This window comes from Hevea brasiliensis, chromosome 10 (assembly GCF_030052815.1).
Source record: "Hevea brasiliensis isolate MT/VB/25A 57/8 chromosome 10, ASM3005281v1, whole genome shotgun sequence".
In the NCBI taxonomy this organism is placed as follows: domain Eukaryota; kingdom Viridiplantae; phylum Streptophyta; class Magnoliopsida; order Malpighiales; family Euphorbiaceae; genus Hevea; species Hevea brasiliensis.
Genome location: NC_079502.1, coordinates 10187022 through 10209197, shown reverse-complemented (window position 1 = coordinate 10209197; position 22176 = coordinate 10187022). Strand labels below are relative to the sequence as shown.

The following is a 22176-nucleotide window of genomic DNA, read 5'->3' as shown; positions in this document are numbered from 1 at the left end:
ATTATAAATAAAAAAATAAAAAATTGAAAATATTTTATTCATTGACTAAATGTAAATATAAATTTTTAAATATTAAATTTTAAAAAAATTAAATTAATGGGTTATTGAATTTATGAGTTACTGATTTAATCATAGCATCATTTGTTTTGTTAGTTAATTTCGATTCAATGAGAGAATTTATTCAATTTTATGTTCGAATGACCAGTTTATTAGGCTAATCCACCAAATTGGTCCGCAGTTTAATTACAATGATAAAAAGTTCAATTAATTTCAGATATTTTATTATTAAAAAATAAGATTTAGTAACCTATTATTATTTAATTTATATATTTTAATTAAATTAATTATTTAATCTATATATTAAAAAATATATTATTTAATTTTTATAAAAAATTTTATTAGACTATTTAATTCATCTGTAAAATTATTTATTAGTTAATATTAATCAACTTATTATTTAATTTTTTTTATTTTAATAAAATTAATTAAGTAATCCTCATATAAAAAATTATATTAATTAATCCCTATAATTTAATTCTATTAATTATTTAATATTATAATTATTTTTTACATCTAATCTATCCTAATTCTTTTACTCTTATTTATTTTTATTCTTTTTTATTTTCTTCTCCGTATTTTTTCTTCCCAGCCTACACATTTCTCCTCTTTATTTTATCTTGATTTTTATTTGTCAATAAAAATTGATGTAAGCTTTATATATAAAAATATTATTTTTTTTAATTTTTAAATAATTAAAAAAATTATTTTTAAATAGAAAAATATAAAAATAATATTTAAAAAATTAAAAATTTTAAAAAAATGTAAATTAAAATTTAATTTTTATGTAATAAAATTTTTATTTTTATTTAAGAGTATATTTTTTAAAAATATATAAATTAATTAATTTTTTTAAAATATAATAATTAAATAATAATATTTTTTAAAATATAGAGATTAATTAATTATTTTTTTAAAATAAAAAAATTAAATATTAATATAAATAATATGAGTGAGGAAATATTTACCGAAGAGATTGAATAATTTAATAAAAAATTTTATATGTATTTTTTAAAATATAGTGATTAATTAGTTAGTGAGACAAAATGATAGATAAATTAATTTAATAATTTTAAATTTTAATAAAAACAATGCTGTTTTGGAATGAAAAGTTTGACTCCTTCGACGCAAAGGAGAAGGATCTTTCATGATCTGTGATCAAGCTGCCAGATGATACGATAACAAAATGTTGAGGATTAGATTACGGAGAGAGCAGAAGCTCCTCAATCTCATTGCGGGTAACCCAACAAGAAGATGTCTGAGCACCAAGAACCTTAGAAATTGTAGTGGGGGTACAAAAGTTATGAGCTTTGGTGATGGCGGCCATGGAGCTCTGGGACTACCCACCTCTCTTACTGGCCTTGGAACCGACGCCTACGAGCCCACTTGCGTCCCTGGCCTTCCCTCTGACATTGTTGGAGTCAGCGCCGGCCACTACCACTCCCTTGCCGTTACTTCTCAAGGTGAGCTCTGGGCCTGGGGCCGCAACCACGAAGCCCAGCTCGGCCGCGGCCTTCTTGCCTCCAGGTTAACTGAGACTATCCTCTCCATTCTCTAGTTCTTTATTGTGTGAGTGAATCCCTAAAAGGTGGCTTTTACTATTCTATACCAATTTATACTTGTGTGCCTGCCAGTTGTTTGTTTTTATGTCGCTATGGTTCCTAAATGATGTTAAATCTAACATTATTAATGCTTAATATCGCTTCATGTGTAAGTAATTAAGAATTCAACTAAGGAAACGGATAAATCAATATTTCTGAATGAAACTTGTGCCCTGTAACTGCGTTGCGGATGATTGATAATTTCCAAGGAGGTGCTTTGTTCTGGCTTTTAATGGAAGGATTTCATTTATGGTGGACTTAGATAATAGAGACAGATTTCTCAACAACGGATGCACGCGCCTGGTGTAAATTCTTCTTCAGTTTTGATTCTTAAATTTGTACACTAAGAATAGTAAATTGCTGACTACAAAATATTGATTTTAGCAGAGATACATGGAATGAACCAAAGAGGGTAGAAGGGTTGAATCAAGTCCAAGTCCTCTCCGCATCTGCATCTGGCGTTGTCTCTGCAGCCATTGGAGATGATGGCTCTTTGTGGGTTTGGGGAAAGTCTAAGCGGGGTCAGCTTGGTCTGGGGAAGGGAATCACAGAGGCCTTGGTACCTGCCAGAGTTGAAGCACTTGCAAGAGAAAAGATAGCTAAGGTAGACATTTAAAAAAGGTAGACATCTTTTTGGCAACACAAGCTTCATACTGATGTAGATGTAGCAAGCTTGAAGTCTTTTCAAATTGTTTGATGGGAACTTCATTAAGTGCATTTTTGGTCAGCAGGTATCATTGGGTTGGGGGCATACCCTTGCGTTGACTGACAAGGGAATGTTATTTGGCTGGGGTTATTCAGCTGATGGTAGGTTAGGAAAGATCACCAGAGCTGTAGAGGCGTCTCTACTGGATTCGAGTGCAGATATGGTTAAACCTAACCAACAACTTCCAAAATCAATCTTAGAAGCTGCAGAAAGGCATGTTTTAGAAGGAATGGAGAAGGAGAAGGACATGCCAATAGTCTGGGATCCTTGTTTAGTGGAAGAATTACACGGCACTGAAGTTGTAGACATTGCCAGTGGGCTTGATCATTCCTTGGTTCTTTGCCGTAAGTAATGCTGCATGTTATATTGTCTAATAGGTTCAAAGTTGATTAATGCTACAAAAATTTAAAATCACCAACATAACATGCAAATTGTGTGTTGCTTGTTTATCTTACTGTCGTATTCCAGGTGATGGCACTTTATTGAGCTCTGGAAGCAATATATATGGCCAGTTGGGCAGAGCAAATCATGAAATAGGATTGTTTCCAGTTGATATGAACTTCCATCTGTTGTCTATAGCATCAGGTCTTGGCCACTCTTTGGCAATTTGTGGAGTTGCATTATCCGAAGGAGATGCCACTAGCATTGTTTCATGGGGATGGAATCATAACTCCCAGCTTGGAAGGATGGGACCAGAGAACATCCCATTGGAGGTTGAGGGATTGGCAGGGGAGTGTGTTGTTTCGGTGTCAGGAGGGCGAGTACATTCCATTGCTCTCACATCCAAACAGGAGGTATGGGTTTGGGGCTGTGGTAAGAATGGCAGACTTGGGCTGGGGAGTTCTGCTGATGAAGCTGAACCGATCTTGCTCGACAGTTTAGAAGGTTATGAAGTTTTACAAGCTGTTTCAGGCTTCGATCATAATCTAGTCTTGATTACTCAATGATGCTTGTCGAACGTTAAAGAGTAATATGATTCCTGCAGTTTTGCTTTTTCCAAATCTCTTTTACTGATTTCTTGGATTTTTAGATGCAATATACAAGCTTTAGTCGACTTTAATGTGGATGCTGGACGGTGTCTCTCACAGCATATCCATCTGCATGTCATGATTTGTATTTGGGGCTTCATTTACATTGTTTTATTAATTAGAAATTATGAAAAATTAATTTAAAATTATATTTAACACATTTTAATAATAAATTAAAAAATAACTTTTTTAAATAAAATTTTAAAATATTTTTTTTAACATCATTAAAAATTATATATATCTTTAAAAAAAGTAAATTTGAATTATAATCCCAAACTGGCCTGAAATTGCGTTGTCTTGAACCAATAGTAACAATCAGTAATAATTCAGTTTAAAAAATAATAATAAAAAAATCACTCAGAGGCTGAATTTGAGATTAATTATTAAAAAGTATTTTTAATAGTGCTTGCTTTAAAAAAGTTAATTGAATTTATTACATTTTTTAACTTCTTAAATTATACATTATTGTTTTATATTTTAATCTTTAATTTTTAACTGCAAAACAAATTGATAATTATTATAAAATTTTACATTTTTCATTATATTTTAGTTTTTAACTTTTTAAATTAAATTATATTTTACTAAAATTTAAAATTAAACTATATTTTATCTTTTGAATTATTATTTTATGGAACAATAATCAGAGCCTATCGGTGCCACTATACTAAAACAATAAGAAAGTATAGCCTTAAATATTTTTAAACTTATTTATTGAGAGTTTTTTTATTAGAATTCACATTTTAATGTCATAAATTTATAAATAATTCTAATATAATTAAATTAAAGTTTATTAATTAAATTATTATTTTTGGGTGTGTGCTATGACCCATAAATTTTAATAATTTAACGACAACAAAAGTTGTTTCACAGAAAAAAAAATAATAAACATTTATTTTTATCACGTCTCTTTATCAATTAAAAAAAATAAAAAAAAATTCCTTAGTCTATAGCTTACTAATGATTTTTAAATAGATTTAGTCTCCTGCATTATTTATATATTAAATTATTTATATTATCTGATATTATTTATATTCAATTGAGATGGTGTTCTTTGTGTAATTTTTTTGCCGTCATATGATGTGATAATACACTAGACATTGTGTAATGCTCTTAAAACTGTCAATTGAATTATCATTTTTTGTGTAAAATCATTGATGACAACACATTGAAATATCATTTTAACTGACGAATTTTGTGAGTAATACATTATTTTAATAAATAATTTAAAATTTACATAATTATTATGGTAAATAATTTTTAAAATTATATTATTTTAATAATTAATTTCTGAATTTAGTATATGTAAATTATTTTAAATATTCAATTAATTAAAGGTTAGGAAAATATATTTTTTAATGAGACTCATTTATATAGCATGACTCACTGTCATTTTAATTTAGTTATTATTGAGTTGACAAGAATATGTCATGAGAATATAGGAAAATAAGACAACAATAATAATAATAACTAAATCTTGTTGTCAAACTAATTTCCATATTTGAAAATTAGAATGTTATAAGAATTTAATTTAATTAATTTTTTTGTCAATTTTTGTATTTAAAATAAAAAAAATTAATTTTTTAATTTAAAATAACTAATTTTAAAAAATATATAAATTAAATATAATTATGTGAAAATTTAATTTAATTTAATTTTTTTTCTTACAAATGTCTAAATTACCTTATTATTTGGCATCTTTTCAAGTGAGGTTGTATAATTTAATTTATAACAAAAAGCATCTTGTAATTTTCTTTAACACCATCTATTAATGCTTATATAGCATTAAACATTCATTTAAAAATAATTTTTAATTATAAATATGAATCTCACTTGAAATAAAATGTTTCAAAAATAAAGAAAATTAAATTCTTTATTAAAATGTTCTTTAATTGCAATCATTTTCAGTGTATAACATGATTTCGTAGAATACCTAATGAACTACAACTTCACACCCCGATAACTCATTAAATACCCTACAAGGGATTTTCTTCTACTGGCACACCTCAACACTTCTCCGAGAAAGAATCGCCTAAATTGAGTTTTTCTAGAGAGTTATAAATATACCAGGCTATACAAAATGGGAGTTACAATTCTTCCCTTAAATAATCCGTAACCTCATATGGCCCAATGAAAGCGAGACTGGCATCCCAATGCTTAATTGGTAGTTGTTGTTGTAAGCAAACTCAAATCAAAGGCAGTGTGTCCCCCCAACCGCCTCAATTCAATCACACAAGCACATGCCTTTAGCCCCTATACATTTTTGTGCCACCGGTGTGTGCATGGCAAAGGAGACTACTGTGTACAAAATGCAAATCGACATCATTAGGAAACATATATTCGCTTGGTGTGTAGCAAGAAGACTCATCCTCCTCGATTGAGATTCTTTTTTGCTTGCCTCTTCCTTTCCTTTTTTTTTTTGATTGATCATTCATTCGCGGGCATTCATCTAGCTAAACCTAGAAAATCGAATCTCTTTGACATTTTTTTGGGCCTCCAATTGTGGATTCTATTCTATCTTCTTGATCTCCCTTGATGCCCTCTTCGATACTATGTGCTGCCCCAAAAGGAAATCTCCTTCAGCAAAATTTCACATTTATTTTATTTGCATATATCTCTTTTCTCTCCAATACAATCAAAGATGTTGCGCATCACATTCTCTTCTCTTCCTCCGCATTATAATAGAATAATCATCTATATATATCTATCAAAATCAAGAGGTATGATGCGTGAGCAGCTGTTCATCGGGATCCATAAAAATAGCGCAACCCAAAGTTAGCACAATGGAACAAAAAAAAAAAAACTATAACTCTCATAAGTTAGTTTGTAGTTTTTTTAAACTTTCAACTCTTCACTCTTCGAATAACTGATCTCAAAATCAATTTAGTCAAGACCATGCAACACACTGACCTTCCGTCAAGTCAAGCACTGTCAATGGCAATCGATATCTATCTGTTATTTAATTTATTTAATCGCTAATCATCACATAAGAACCAGTGCCATCCTTCTTCTTTACAAACTTCAAAACAAACACGCCCAAGGCTGATATGGCTAGATAAGCAAAGCTTCAGCAAAATTTTTGCAAGCAGCACTTTTCACTCTTTCAAATCTCAGCAGCCAGCCTATAGATATGATTTTCCACACACCATAACATCAATCATCACATCAATCTCAAACTACACCTCTCTCAATTCATCCAAGAGCAAGAAATCAGAAAGTCACATAGGTTAAAACATACTTCAAAAATTTTGCTCTACTACTAAAAAATGTCACCACACCTTACTCTAAGTAAGGACACATGATCGTATAGAGACAATGTTTGAACAACCAGCTCTTCAAATACACAAAAAAAGCACTTCTAAAAATTTTCTTCAACAACTACTTCAACATTGTATGGGAATTCCATTTTACCACATACATTTTTTTCACCACCAAACTTGCATCGGTTAAAGAATCGCCTAAATCGGAGTTTTAGAAATTTTATGTTTCAAATGGCAAATCTGCGATCTGCAGATTCAGTCACCAACTTTTTTCAGTAATTTGTTTTTAATCCTCCATTGAAAAAGATTTCCGATTCTTGCTTATGATATACATTTTGAAATATAGAAACTTCGATAAGAGTACTTAAAGGTTGTTTGGTTTACCTGTTGGATGTAGCTAATAGCTAATAGATACCTAAGTTGGTAAAGTAAAATATTTTATAAGTTTAAAAAAATAAAGTTGATAGCTATTTTGATTTTATTTTTTATTTTGATTATATTATCCTCTTTCATTTAACACGAAAATTAATATTATTAATACTTTTATCTCTTTTATTTATAATTTTAAGCATTTTAATTTTGTTAAAATATTTTTTATTAATAATATAAAATATAAAATATTTATTTAAATCTAAAGACTTAAAATTAATTATAATTTTTTTATCAATAATAATAATTACTTTATTATTTTATCTATATTTTTAAAGTTATTTAATGATTTTTTTTAAAATTTAATTATTTTTTTATTTTAATAATAAAATAAATACTATAATATAATAGATTAATAATTATATATTTATTTTAATAATGTAATAAATGATATAATATATTAATTTAATAATTATATATTTAATTTAATAATAAAATAAATAATATAATATAATAAATTCATAATTTTATATTTATTTCAATAATAAAATATTTATATGATATATACTCTTATTAATTATTTCATATATCAATAATAATAATTAAATATAATTTTATTAAATATTTAATATAAATTAATTATTATTAATTATTAATTAATAATTATAATTATTAATTAATAATTATTAATTATATTCAATGGTTAAACCCAGCATATCTTTAATTGGATTTGTAGACAATCCAAAACCCAAAGGAATCCAAATAGTCCAAAAAATTATAAATGGCACAAATATGTTGCCATCATCAAACAGGAGAAGTTGTAGACAGCCACACGATTTAAGTCATCACTATGTCAGCCATTATCAAACAGGATTTAAGTCTCATAAATACCTTGCTACCATGTAGTTCACGCAAGGAAGAGCCACACCTCTGCTATACCAAGCATAACTTGCATAGCCTTTAAAGCTCATAAAGAAGTTTCAGCGGCGAAGGGAGTAAGAAAGGCGGCAATGACCACAGTGCGACATCCCATCCCGTGACTACCTTGCCACCATAACAATCAAACAAAGACCCTTTAGTTGTCGGAGAAATTAGATATCCCCAAAGGAAAGAAGACTGCCAAAAATTCCGCAAATCAATCAAGAGTGATAATGATAGAATCTAGGTAAATCATGCATTAGAAGCAAATAGAATCCATCAAAATTACTTCACTAACATTACAATTAGCATGGCTAACCATTTAATTCCTAATCAACAACAGTGATATAATCATTCTAGAAATAATTATATATACATCGCTTTTTTTTTTGTCAATAGATAAACACATATACATATAGCTCAACAATGAGAATAGACACTTATTAAAATCATGATAATTTTATTAAGGTCTTTATTTTCATATGAATCATACACGCACGCTGTTCATAATTAATATAAAATTCCGAATGATCAACCCCTGAGCACGCTCAACTCACCGCTTTGACCCTCTTCAATATCGTGAACTCCATAAAGCTCGTCAGGTACGCTCGCTATCATCCCATAATGAATTGAGCCAAGCGTCATCTGATGAACCGTAACTTGCGAGAATGAACTAAACAAAGTAACGCTGCAATTGAACTTGTAGAGAACTTAGTAGAAAGGGAATATTTTGGTTATAATTCTTAGGTAATTCGGAACGTTAGCAACATGTAATATGTTTTAATTTATATAAAATTTAAATAATTTAAATTCAAATAATTAGAAAAAATAAATTCAATTAAGAGTTAACTCAATTATTCAAATATTCTATTTGAAATCGATTAGTTTAGGCAATCAAAATTTTAACTTGAAAAATAAATGAATAATTTTTTTTTATAAAATTAGTATTTTAATTTAAAATAATATGCAATATAAATTAGTTTTAATTTACTCTAAAATTATATTTAAATTAAATTTAATAAATAACTTTTTTTGAAAAGTAATTAATGGAATGATAAGAGCGACAAAGCTAAAGGGTTATAATAAAAAAAATTATATTTATAAATAAGTGAATTAATGAAAAGATAAAGATATGTAGTGTATATTTTTTTATATTTGAAAAAATGTGAATTAATGAAAATTTTAAAAAATATAAAAAATAAAATAGTTATAGCCCTCACTTCTTATTTGTTTTTTTTAAAAATTGATATTTAATAAGTAAAAAAGAGTAAAACTTACCTTAGTTACCTTTTATAATTCACCATTTTTCAAATAAGAATATGTAAATTACTTATCTATCCTTACTTTTATTTGCCTCTCTTTCATTCACATTCAAAGTGATCATCAATTGTTGCCATTTCCTTTTTCATTTTGTATTTTTTTAATATTTATTTTATATTTTTCTCAATAATCTTCATATTTGTAATCATTTGAAACATATATGTGTTTGTTTTCAGATCATCTGAGTTTTGTCTTATCTTTTGAAAGCATTTGTTATCTCATCTTCTATAAGAATTTAATATTTACTCCTTTAATGAGGTTTTATTATTTTATCAATTGCAAGAGTAGTAGATTGCTACTGAGTGGAGTATGTTTTTCATCGAATGATCAACTCAAATGCTCTATCAACATGATCATATAATTTAAATTAAAATAATAATTATTATATTTTATATAAATAATTTATTTTAAATTTTTTATGTAAAATTATGATAATATGATATTTTATAATTTATATTTATATTTTTTTATTAAATAAAAATTTTCAATTTTATTTTTTTTGAAAAACTCTTACGTTCTATTGCCATGAGAATGAAGACAACCTACTTAAAATGAAAACTAGATATATTGACAAATAAATAGAAGTAAATTTCACTAAATTCAATTTTACTTATGAATAAAAACAGTTTTTTTTTTTAATTATAACTATTTTTTTCACTTAATTATCAATCTATGATTGATTTATTATGAGGTATAGTGTATAATTTCTGCTATTATAACCTTAAATGGGCAAACCTATTTGGTACTTCGAACTTGGTGCCATTAATGTTTCCGTACAAACTAAACGGTGCCGCGTCTGGGAAAGTAGATGGATGGAGAATAGATAGAGATAGAGGGGTTAAAGAGCAATTAAGAAAAGTAGAATTAGGATGAAAATGCAATTTATGACAGCGAGTGGTTTTCCAAAGCGCGTAGAGTGAAGGATAGACTAACCCGCAGAGCTCCTGGATCGAATCGAACCCAGTCCAGAATCCAGGGCCGGACACCAGGTGAGGCGGTAGACTCTCCGTTGAGAGGAGGAGAGAGAAAAGAGGCAGAGATGCTGGAAAACCCTACACCTGCAGCTCAGCCTGATTCCACCGCCGTCGTCAAGCGTTATGCTCCTCCCAATCAAAGGCAAGTTTTCTTTGCTTTTTATATTTTCTTTGCTACGTGACCCTAAGATCAGGAATAAGGTCTTGTTGTTTCAAAATTTGCAGGAATCGTTCTCTTAACAGGCGCAAATCGGGAGGTCTCTTTCTTTTTTCTTTTTCAAATTGTTAATTTATGAAAAAATTGTAGATTTTTGTTAGGAAATATTGTTGATATGCATTTATGATTTTGCTTATCAGGGAATTTTATTAAACTAAATTCAGTATGAATTAAGCCTCTTCCATTAGCTTAATTCCTGATAAAAGACTTGTTTTTGCTTATCATGTTTAAATGGCTCTTTTTTTAACATGAAGCTTGTACCAACTACAGATTATTGTTTATCGATTCATTTGGTGTCTTCACTTTTCTCTGTTTATCATCATCATCATCATCATCATCATTGTGAAAGAGGGACTAAGTGCAAATAATAATGAAAGTGTTTCTTCTTTTCATTTGTCTTGTACGAAAACTGCTTTCATATCAGCGCTAGCAATATGTGTCAAACTTGTTTGTGTCTGAGTCAAATGAAAAGAATCCTCTAACTAAAAGGAAATATCAGCTTTCTCTCAAAAAAACTTTTAGAACCTGTAGTATCCGATTAGTGACAATGGCACTGTACTAAACAATTTGTTCTTAATTTTAAAATCTATTCTTTGAGTTCCTTATGGAAGTGATGCCCTTATCAAAGCAAAATGGAAGAAAAGGACCTTGCAGTCGAGACCCACCTGTGTTGGCATTCAGGTTGTGTTGGGTTTAATTGTATTCTATTAGTCCCAATAAGATTGATGTGCACTCCATCAGTATATTAAATCGATCAAATAGGTCAAATATGCTTTTAGAAGAACAATGCTGAATTTTATGTAAAATGTTTGTGCCACTTGGTTGTTAATATTTGCTAGCAAAGAAAATAGAGAGAAAGTTTTTGATCGAAAGGAATAATTCTGTCAGAAGTCAAAACATTATTGGTGCATTAGCATCACATTCATAGGACTTATGAATTAAAACATTTATTACACAAGCAATTAGTGTTCTTTAGAGTGTCTTAAGGATGACGTGATTATTGGTGTGACACGTCTTATTACTTAGGTAATTGTGTCACCAAGTTTGCATTTAACTGCACTGAAAAGATATGTCAAGAATTGCTATGTGGCCATTGAAAAGGACTGTATTTAACTTACTTTCTTAGTTGAGATGAGGTTTTTGACTGCCATTTCGCTGGTGGGGATTTGGGATTTAAGCTACAGAGGAAATTGGTGGATTTTTTAGGAGATGGTATAGCCATGTATAGATTAGTTGTGATAGGTGGTAAAAATGTGAAGTTGACATCTTAGGAGGGGTAAGATTCTTCTAAATGTCCAGGAGGAACTCCTTCATGAAATGGGAAATAATTATTTTTCAAAATGCATTAAATAAAGACAGCTGAGAAGACTTGTATGAAAAGCATTCTACTTTGAAGCTTTGGATGCTTATATCATTTTCTTTGCTAATAGTAATTTGAGACAAAAATGTAAAATGTCAACTTGTTGGTCATATATACTCATCATATATTTCTGTCACATTTCATCTCTTCCCCCCCTTCTTTTCCTTGATTTTTAAATTCAGGCCATGTTTATGTTAGTTGTTGGGCATGTAGTTTTGAAGCAAATCCATTGCTCTGAAGAATTAATTTTTATTGAGTGATATGAGGTTTTAAATATTTTTGTTATGCTCTCTCTTTATGCTTCTTTATTCCTGAAAAATTGTACTCAGTTAAGGTACTTCTGGTTGTTTGGACTAAATATTACATGTCTATTTTGATTGTTATCTCAACTTTCGTTTGGTGGCATTGCTGTTTATTGCATGAAATGCTTCCTCTTCCTATCATTCAATGTGGATTCCCATACTGTGGTTCAAACTACGATAAATGTTTTTAGCAGCCAAAATAAAGATTCTGTTTGCAGTTATGCTTACCAAACATGTTAAATTTCTTTGTATTGAACAGTTAAGCTGTCAGATGCATAAAAATAGTGGAGAAGTTCTTTATGTTTTTCTGTCTATTATTGCTTTGGCACTAAATGATAAAGGGATTAAGGTTGTCTTCATTTTGCAGACCGGTTTGATCGAAGCAGTCTTAATGCAAGTGATGCGGAGAAGAATCAACAGCATGCCTCTCCAAGAAATATTCCAATTATAGATCAAGGTGATGTAGGGAGCAGCAATCTCCTGAGTGAGAACTCTCGCCCAGGCTTAATAGCTTTAGAGGGTTGCTGTCGCAGTGAGGCTTCCCAGCTTTTGAATGATCGTAAGTGCATAATGCAGTTGCTTTAAAGGATTGCTTGTGGTCTCCAAGCAATAATATTGATTACCTTGTTGCTTTTATTTATTTATTATTATTATTATTAATTTTTTATCAATAGCATAATAACAGCTAAATTTTTGGAGTAACAATCTATATAACAACTAAAATAACATGGTCACCCTGGAGCGAAATTGAACACTTGATGTGATTCACAGTGCAAAATAATTTTGACTTTTTATTTTTGCTGGTCACTTAGTCCCTTGACAGATATATCATAATTGTGCTCAAAGTATAAGTTTTATTTCTTGGAGGTAGGTTCTTTCATTATTCATATAAGTGATCGGATGGTGCTTTTTAGGAACCTTTTTAAAGTGGTCTTATTTTAAACATCACATTGCTATCCTCTTCCTCAACGAACAATTGAGTCAATTGTCTTAAAAGGAGTGAAATTATTTAGTTCTGGTTACTAAATTTTGTGAAAGTTTCTTGTTTGGACCAACTTAAATATTTTCCCAATGCCTGAGAGATCACTTTTTCTCCTTTAATATTTCAAATATGGTATTTAGATGGGTAGAAAAGCATGTTTTCTGACACAGTAGAATATTAAAATGGTGTTAATGGATTTGACCCACCAATTTTTTAGGATCAGGATGAATTGGATTGATGTCACTTGTATACTTTGTGGTTTCCTGTTAATCTTATTTATTTCAAATCCACAGAAAATTTCACTTATTTGATGACTACTCTGGTAATTGCACTTATTTGAAGTCTTTGGTTGTTTGTTATGTATTTTAGTGGGTGTGGAGTGTGAGCAAAACTAATGCATAAAGCAAAGAAGAAGTTCAAATTTGTTTCTGTTTTGGTTACTTAATTGATTATATAGGATAATGCTTGGGTTATTTTAGAAGTGCAAGGGCCCATGCAAGGTATGGTGTGACCTGTTTACCTTTATGTTATTTTAAGTGCAGGCTGGGCACTGGCAATGCATAACTACAATGATGTATCCATAGATTTATCTGGTGAGTGGAATTTACCATGGAAGTCTTTTATTCTGTTGCTGATTTGACTGGTTTCTTGATGATATGGGCACTTTTTATTTTGGAACTAGTACTACTAGCTTGTGTGAGTGCAGTGGCTCTGTGTGGTGCTTGTTTGCTTGTGCATGAGAATCAAGTTTCATTGACATAATGAGAGGTATAATTTTAATGAATTCTGGGCACTGTTATAGTGATTCTAAAGGCAGTGATCTATATAAGGTTCAAAAATGTTGGGATATATTTTATTGCAGCTACATTTATAGCCTGTAAGATCTCCAAGCTAGACTGCAAGAATAAAGAAACAGAAAGCTAGTTTGTTTTGTTCTAGTAAAAACTAATGCAGAAATGTGTTACAGCTGCATGGTACATATAGTGTTGCACCGATGTCTTATTGATATTCACTGCATTTTAAGGTGTTTGAATTGGTGTTGTATAATTTATGAGTAGATGCTGGTAAAGTTCACATTGAGCCAAAATTCTCTTTTTTCAGATTGACATCTTTTGCAGACATTTATTGTGGATTTCATTAATGTCTTGCTATAATTTTTGGGCCTATCATCTGTGACCTTCTGGTTGTGGTTTACTGGATTGGTTTGTTTTTCTAATTTGGTGGTCCTTTTCCCTCTTTCCTCGGTTGTTGGACTCTTTTCTTCTGATGCATAGTAAAACTCAGTCACGTTTTAAATGCTTGTGAATGCATAGGCGGCAGCAGCATAGCAAAGTATACACTTTTCGGTTCTTTTCCATTTGGTGACTTTCTACAAGCTATTGCAATATTCATTATCATGGACATGAAAATTAACATTGAAAAAACCATGTATATTTTCAGATTACAATTAAGCTATTGTTAGAATTAATGAGATTTTCCTTAATTTAAGGAGAAGATTGCTCCTTAATTTAGGGGATGAGTTGTCTCTTTAACATGGTTATTAAAGGCTCATGGCACACTAAGGCGCTAGGGAGTCCTAGAGCCTGGGCGCAAGGCGCAAGCGTAGGTGTGCGCCTGAGCGAGGTGAGGCGCAAAAGTATGAAAAATTCATTAAAAATAAATTATATAATAAATTCATTAAAAATAAGCACCATAAATTTAATTATTATATTAGTAATCATATGAAAATATATTAACCACCATTATTTTAATTAAATTATATATATTATTGAAAATTATCATTAAAATTTATTATATTAATTTTATTTTAAATCAAATATAATATTAAAATAATAATTTTAATTTTTATTGCATTATAATTTTAATTTTAATTATAGGTTTAATTTAGGAATATCTACCTAAACATAATTTAAAATAATTTAAATTGAATTTTATAACTATAATTTATATTTATTTTTATTTATGAAAAATAAAATTAAAAAAATACATGTAAAAAAGTATTAATAAAATATATTATCTCTAAATTAAGTTTAGCCCAATAACCGTCAATCCATTAAAATCAGCCCATTTAAATAATATTAGTACATGCCACACCAATAAAAGCCCCCTACTTAGCAGCAGCCTACATTTCATTAGCAGGCAGCCAAGTACGCATTGTCTTCAACAACAACTTCTTCTTCTTCTTCTTCTTCTTCTATTTTAAGGCCTTTTTTTGTTGTCTTTAATGTCTTTTTCTTCTTCTTCTTTTTGTTTTGTGGCTGTTGTCTACATGTGGGAAGAAAAAAAAAACGCGAGTGTTTATGACTGGGCTCTAAGCGCGCTTGATGCCTTGGTGCGCCTGGGCTCGCCTGGGTGCGCCTCCTGTAGGTCGCTCGCCTTTGGGTGTCTCAGGCGATGGGCCTGAGGCGTGCCTCGGGTGCGCCTTTAATAACAGTGCCCCCTAATTTATGGAATCACCAAAAGTCAATAGTTTAAGAATAATTTATGGAACTATGTTCCATTATAAATATGCATGTAAACAAGTGATGCAAATGAAACATGTAGCCTTTGTGTTGTTTCTCCCTTCCTTCCTCTCTTTTTTCTTATTCTCTTTCTAAAGCTTAACATGTTAAGTTCTTAGAAAGAGAATAAGGAGAAAAGGAGAAGGGAATAACCACAAAGACTATATTTTCATTCACTTCACATTTTGGTTACACAATACATGAGTCCATATTTATAATGGAGGATACAATACATATACCATAAATTATTCCTAAACTACCGACTTTTGATGACCCATAAATTAAAGGAGAATTTCAACACTCCTCTTGAATCATGGGATTTTCCAATATGAGACAATTCCCATGAATTAAGTAAAACCTCATCAATTTTAACTCTCCCCTTTGATGTGATTTCTCTTGAAGTTATGAATTCATCATCAAGCTGCTTTTTTTTTTTTAAATAAACTACTAATGTTTGAAGATGGATGATTCTCCTGTAAGATTCATGACGAAAGAAAATTTGGGAGAAAAATTGCTTTTGGGATTCAAACCCAATTTACCCAAAGCTGAATTGAAGAAGAAGAATACATAAGAAAAATAACTTGGGACTAAAACCCACAGCTTTGGGACTCAAAAGCAGGAGGGAGATAGCTTTGAGACTAACCCACAGCTTTGGAAGGAAGAAAGAGCAGGGATTTCAAGCCTAGGTTTTAAAGAAGAAGAGGAGAATAATAAGAATAATCTCAGAATTTTTAAGGGAAGAATAAGAAGAGGAGGCCTGGAATTTTTAGGGCTTTGATACCATGTTAAGTTTTTAGAAAGAGAATAAATAGGAAAGGAAAGAGAAGGGAAGAACCACAAAGATTGCATTTTCATGTACTTTACATTTGATTACACAATGCAGGAGTCCATACTTATAATGAAGGATACAATACATGTGATGATACCATAAATTAAGGATTTCAATGCTCCTCCTGAATCATGGGATATTCCAATATGTGACAAATCCAGTGAATTATATATAATTCTAATATGTGTTACATATATATTTGTACATATCTTTCTTTTAATTTATGGTTTCCATTATTCAGAAAGGCCGGTTATGTATTCAGGAAGTAGTGCATCAGCATGGGGAAACTTAAGACCTCCTCATCAGGTGAGCAAATCTTCCCCTGCAACATCATCCTTCCCCCTCTCTCATTCTCTCATGATATGCTGCTGGATTGCTTTCCAGTTAATTTCTCCAGGTGGTGGTCCCTCTTCTGGTTCACAGATGGACTTCTTAAGTGAACTTCGCCGTGCTATTCGGAATGCCAGTGCCAATTCCAACAACTAGCAGTCTTACATCTCTACTTAAGGATGAATGCTGTCCAACAGCTAGCAGTCATACATCTCTACTTAAGGATGAATGCCGTCTGAATCTGAAACTGGTGTAGTGCTTGGAGCGATGGTGCTCCGGACTCTGGGTTACCTGTTCTGTTGTGTTAATTAAAACCCAGAACTTGCTACTTCCTTTTTTTTTTTTTGAGTGATTTATTGACAAAGGTTATGCACCTTAAATGTAGTCTTGTGATTTATGTTATAGAGTTTGTTCTGCGTAAGAACAAAAATCAATCTCTCCTGTTATATTTTATTGAATTTATTAAATTGGTACCTCTATCCTTAGAAAATGTGATGAAAGAGCAAATGATGCAAGGATGGTAAATTCACCATTCAAGAATTTTGATGAAATTTACATTGATGATGTTGATCCATGATGTGACCAAAAAGATTATCAGTCTTTTTGCCTTAATAAACATTATGTTATATCATAACCATTGAGCAAAAATGCAATACAATGGATGATCATGTTACGTCACTTGGAATGAATTTGAGTAACTTAATGCCTGTAATTCATTATTGTTCTTTCCACACTGGAATGATTCCTTGAGCTGCCAAACGCTTTTCCACCCAGAATACTACATGTTTTGCCGTGATTTTCTTCTCATCAACCAGAAAAGGTTCGACAGTGCTTGCTCCCGAGCCATAGGAGGATAGAGAAAACCCTTTTGGACCTGTCACCAATAAAAATGGGATTAATTATAATAATAATGATAGCAGTAAGGTATAGTTGGAACTGGTAAAAGAGCAATTGCCTGTTAGGTTTCCACTGGGGAAGAATGCCCAAAATGAGTAAGGGTTGCCCTTCTTTTTAAAGTATCCATCCAACTGTTATTTTTAATGCAAAAAGGAAATGAGAAACTTTGGTTGATTTGGTGACACGGTGAGGAGCAAGTCAATAATCAGTAGTGACAAAATCACAAGACTTACTCTGTTGTCTTGGAAAGATAACTCAAGTTCAGTGATATCTTGTTCAGCTTCAAGAATCGCTTTTAATGAAGGAATCACATCTTCTTCCATCAACTGAGGGAGTGCTTTGGCAGGAGCCTTTCCTGCAGATTTAGGCTTTGCTGGTGCCGTCTCTTCAACTTTCTTCACCTTCTTCTCTTCAACTAGTGAACCCAAAATAAACAAAAATGGTTAATTAATGCATGGTTTTAAAACCTGATCACTTCTAACTAACTAGAAGTTCCACAGCCACAGGCAGCAAAATCAATGGTGTATATATATATAGCAAGAATGTGAAAAGTTACCTGTGGAAGTAGATGATTCTTGCACAGCAGAACAGGTGATACTTCTTCTTGAGGTTGCTGACTTGCTAGCAATCTGCTGCTCACATTTATAGATGATGCAGATTATTTAGCAAGGAAAAAAAATTCAAAAAAACCTCCAAATTCTATGTAAAAAGGGGGGAAAAATCTAATTGAATAAACTTAGCTTTGATTCCAACTTGAACATAACTAACTCTTATCAGTGTTCTTTATCTGCATCACTGACATTCATTTCAACAATCCAAACCCAACCCCAGATGGATAATTCAAGAATTATTTGGCTAACATATACACAACAGGATTTTTCCAATATTTGAGCAGCTAAATTCAAAAGAAAAAACACATAATAAATGTTTTGCGTGTAATTAATGATGGAAAAAATATTTACATACCAAAGAGAGGGTTGAGCAGGTGGTTCTGCCATTCCTGCAAAAACATGAAGGTGTTGAAGGGAAGCTCGAAACTCCCATAGCTCCACCTCGAGTTGCCATGTTATTAAATATTGAGTTCATTCAAGAAAGATTTTGATAACAACTTATAACTTTTTCCAAATTATTTTTCTTTTTCAATAACCAATCATTTTTCTATTTTCTAAATTCTTTGCAATTATATATACATGTATACAATATGAGAAGAAAATCAGGGAGAGAGAGCTGATGAACTCAGAATGAAAGAGAAGCACTCAAGAGGAGAGAGATAGTACTCTGATCCACACACAGCCTGGTAAAATATATGCCACTGATTTCTTATAATTATTATTATTTTTTCTTTTCCTCTCTGGACAAACATAAATTTCATAAATTATAGAAATAAAAAAAAATAAGTAAATTTTATATTTCTTGGTGGTCCACCATCCGTTGCCTATCAGCTTCTGTCCCCTGTTTTCACTGGAATTATATAATTTATTTATTTATATTTTTAATATGGATTACGGGTTCTTGATTTTGAACAGTGGATTGATCATATATGTATATATATATATATTTATTTATTTATTTACAAATTGCTTATAAAATAATAGTAAAATAATAAAAATACAGAAAATATAATCATATATATCACCACAAGATAATGATTCAGTTTGAACAGTGGGGTTGATCATCAAACAAGAAGCAAAATTCAAACATAAAATCAAATAAATGAACCTAGGATTGTTGATTTATGAAGGAAACAATCTGCTCTGTTAATCTCTTAGCTCTATCACAGTAGGGGTTAAACAAATGAAACCCATGGTCCTCTCCTTCAGTCTCCACAATCTCCACAACTCCACCCCACCCACTGTTCTTCACTGCCTCATAGTAACTCACTCCCCTATCCTTATACTTCTGATCTGCTCCAGCAACACATACAAGAATCTTGCTTAGAAACCCCAGCTTCCTCAGATCCACCCCAGCACCAACTGGGTTGATTCTGGGGTCACTTGTCCCTTCCAATGTTGGGAACAAGAATTCCAACAATTTGCTTCTTTGATCATCACTTTTGCCAAAAAAGGGATGAACCAAAACCATTCCAGCAATTTTAACCCCAAGTAGCCCTTCATCAAGCCCAAATCTAATTCCCACATTGTGTGTAATATTAGCACCAGCACTGTCACCCACTAAGAACATCTTCTCAAAATCTGCGTGCTGATTAATCCAAGTTTCAGGACCATCTCTATTCACATGAGAAGCTACCCATTTAACTGCATCACAAGCATCATCATATGCAATAGGGAGAGGGTGTTCTGGGGCTTTTCTGTAAGGAATCACTACCACTAGTACGTTACCATTTTTTACCAAGGAAGCCAGATGGCCATAGTAAGTAGGAGAGAAAGGAGTCTGAACACAAAATGCTCCACCATGGATGTATATAATGAGAGGGAGTTTTTGATTCTGGTTAGTGGATATGGGGAGGAAGAGACGACCAGAGAGGGTATGTTCTTGGAAGAAAAGGGTATCTTTGGTTTGGACTCCAGCTTCATGGTCGATGGAGGGTGGCATTATTTCTGTGCCGTGTAGTCTTTCCACTCGACCATCTTCGTATACACGGATAAATGGGGAGAAGTTCCATGGGGTTCGGCTCCATTGGTTATTGTGGCTACAAGATCTAGCTAGAAAGAAAACCAGAAAGTTTATCCTGGTGAAGTGGTGGGCTGTATCGAATTTGTTAAGGAAATTTCCTTTGTTGTAAATGGGAGCGAGCGCTAATTATAGAATACTCCGTGTTAGATCCGGCCACGGACCGGTTTGAATTGTGAATCACATTGGAAGTGGCTCAAGTCAAATCTGAAATCAATCTGCGTCAATGGTTTTGACTTATGAATCGGTCTAAAATCGGGGTATCGGGAGTCGGTTATGATTTCTTGAACTTCAACAGATACTAACCCAAAATTGCCTGGTTCAAATAAACCGGCACTTTTGAACCAAAATCGACCTGTTTAAAATTTTTTTTTCAAAAATTTATATGGTTCTAAATTTGGCTCACTTTTATTACTTTACATTAAAAGTTAAAGAAACTAAATAAATATATAAAAATTTATTATAATTTGATAATAACATGAACTGAAACCGTATTAAATTAAAATTATTTTAAATTGAAATCATTTCAAATCAAAATTAGCTTGAACTATGAGGCCGATCAAATTGGCGATTCTAACCCGAAACCGACTCGTGATATTTTACATTCTCAAATTTTCAGTTACTTCTTAAAATATAAATCTCACAAGCATGAAATAATTTGGGTGGAAGTGGGATCCAAATTCTTTTTCCATCACTTCTGCTCCCAATCTCTTTCAACATGTCTTTATCAAGCTCAACAAAAAGCAAAACTCACTGCTGTTAGTGGTAGTAAGTAGTGATAAGTGAGGAGGAACTCCACAAATAATGTTGTAATCACATGGTAAAAGTAATATAAGCCTGTCTAGCATTCGTTGAAACTGCTGTTAAAAAACTTATTTTTTTAAATATACTAATTAGAGAGTGTTAAAAAATAATTAAAAATTAAATTTGATCAATTTTAGTCATAAGAATATTAAAATAACAAAACAATTTTTTTCAAACTATTTTTCTTAATAATATATAAAATGATACTTTTATTCAGAAAAATAGTTTCAAGTTCTGAAACTCAATAGACTATTGTATCATGATAAACTTTGGTCCGCCACCTGGCCTGCTTCTCACTTATCTACATGTTTTTCATGTCTATCACCCATTAGCATGGATAGATCATCAATAAACATATCAATTTAAATTTTATGGTTACTATTTGGTACTTGAATTTTGATTAATATCATAAATTGATATTATATTTTAAAAATTAAATAATTTTAATCATCACTTATACTTTTGTTAAAATTAGAGGCTATTATGTTAAAATATTGCTATTAATTTAAGTAAAAAAATAAATATATCTTTATTTAATTAAGAAAAATTTACTATTTGATTCTTAGAGTTTGATCATATTATGATTTAGTCTCTATATATTTAAAAATTAAATGATTTAGCCCCTCACTTATATTTATCTTAAATTAAAATTAATTATTATCAAATAAATTAGAGTAAATATCACACTCGATTACTCAACTTTTCGAGTGTTTCATAAAAGTCATCAAATTTTAATTTATTTCACAAAAGTAATTGAATTTCAATTTGATTTTATAAAAATTACTGTGATCGAAATTAAAGATTTTTAGGTTAATTTACTGTTAACTATTTTATTAATTTCTTAAAAAAAAGCAAGAAAATAAGATGCATAAAAACGCATCCATGCTGCCATTCTCACCATCAAATCTCTCCCTTTTTTTTTTTTTGTTTCTTCTTCTTCTTCAACAACTACAAGTTATATAATTTTATTTACAAAATAATTGACAGGTTAGCAAATTAACATAAAAACTTTTAATTTCAGGTAATAGTGACTTTTATGAAATTAAATTAAAATTTAGTAAGTTTTATGAAAGAAATTAAAATTCAGTAACTT

General features: G+C 30.8%; 4 protein-coding genes and 1 long non-coding RNA gene across 8 annotated transcripts; 3 read left to right on the top strand and 2 right to left on the bottom strand.

The window, feature by feature from the left end:
* The first annotated feature begins 1148 nt into the window (after positions 1–1148).
* LOC110645094 (ultraviolet-B receptor UVR8) lies at positions 1149–3365 on the top strand. 2 transcript variants are annotated; one of them, XM_058129163.1, is made up of 4 exons: positions 1149–1584; positions 2046–2262; positions 2390–2708; positions 2833–3365. In XM_058129163.1, exons 1-4 carry the CDS (start codon positions 1244–1246, stop codon positions 3309–3311), a joined length of 1356 nt encoding a protein of 451 aa, XP_057985146.1. In that variant the 5' UTR covers positions 1149–1243; the 3' UTR covers positions 3312–3365. The 2 variants fall into 2 exon arrangements, with proteins under 2 accessions (XP_057985146.1, XP_057985145.1); XM_058129162.1 differs by having other exon boundaries at positions 2043–2262.
* Positions 3366–10145: 6780 nt separating this feature from the next.
* LOC110651867 (uncharacterized) lies at positions 10146–17241 on the top strand. 2 transcript variants are annotated; one of them, XM_021807333.2, is made up of 6 exons: positions 10146–10372; positions 10456–10487; positions 12477–12668; positions 13634–13684; positions 16663–16727; positions 16819–17241. In XM_021807333.2, the coding sequence occupies exons 1-6, from the start codon at positions 10296–10298 to the stop codon at positions 16855–16857; spliced, it is 456 nt and encodes a 151-aa protein (XP_021663025.2). In that variant the 5' UTR covers positions 10146–10295; the 3' UTR covers positions 16858–17241. The 2 variants fall into 2 exon arrangements, with proteins under 2 accessions (XP_021663025.2, XP_021663024.2); XM_021807332.2 differs by having other exon boundaries at positions 10147–10372; positions 16806–17241.
* LOC110651868 (uncharacterized) lies at positions 13736–14191 on the top strand. The gene is made up of 2 exons (XR_002494270.2): positions 13736–13859; positions 13954–14191. It is a non-coding gene; the product is annotated as an uncharacterized LOC110651868 (long non-coding RNA).
* On the bottom strand, positions 17085–18947 carry LOC110651865 (uncharacterized). Of its 2 annotated transcripts, none has more exons than XM_058129161.1 (5): positions 18615–18947; positions 18205–18280; positions 17882–18063; positions 17707–17779; positions 17085–17625 (listed from the first exon to the last, which is right to left on the bottom strand). In XM_058129161.1, exons 1-5 carry the CDS (start codon positions 18732–18734, stop codon positions 17468–17470), a joined length of 609 nt encoding a protein of 202 aa, XP_057985144.1. In that variant the 5' UTR covers positions 18735–18947; the 3' UTR covers positions 17085–17467. The 2 variants fall into 2 exon arrangements, with proteins under 2 accessions (XP_057985144.1, XP_057985143.1); XM_058129160.1 differs by having other exon boundaries at positions 18205–18277; positions 18615–18942.
* Positions 18948–19367: 420 nt separating this feature from the next.
* On the bottom strand, positions 19368–20201 carry LOC110651869 (probable carboxylesterase 5). The gene has a single exon (XM_021807335.2). The coding sequence runs from the start codon at positions 20199–20201 to the stop codon at positions 19368–19370; it is 834 nt and encodes a 277-aa protein (XP_021663027.2).
* Positions 20202–22176: the final 1975 nt, after the last annotated feature.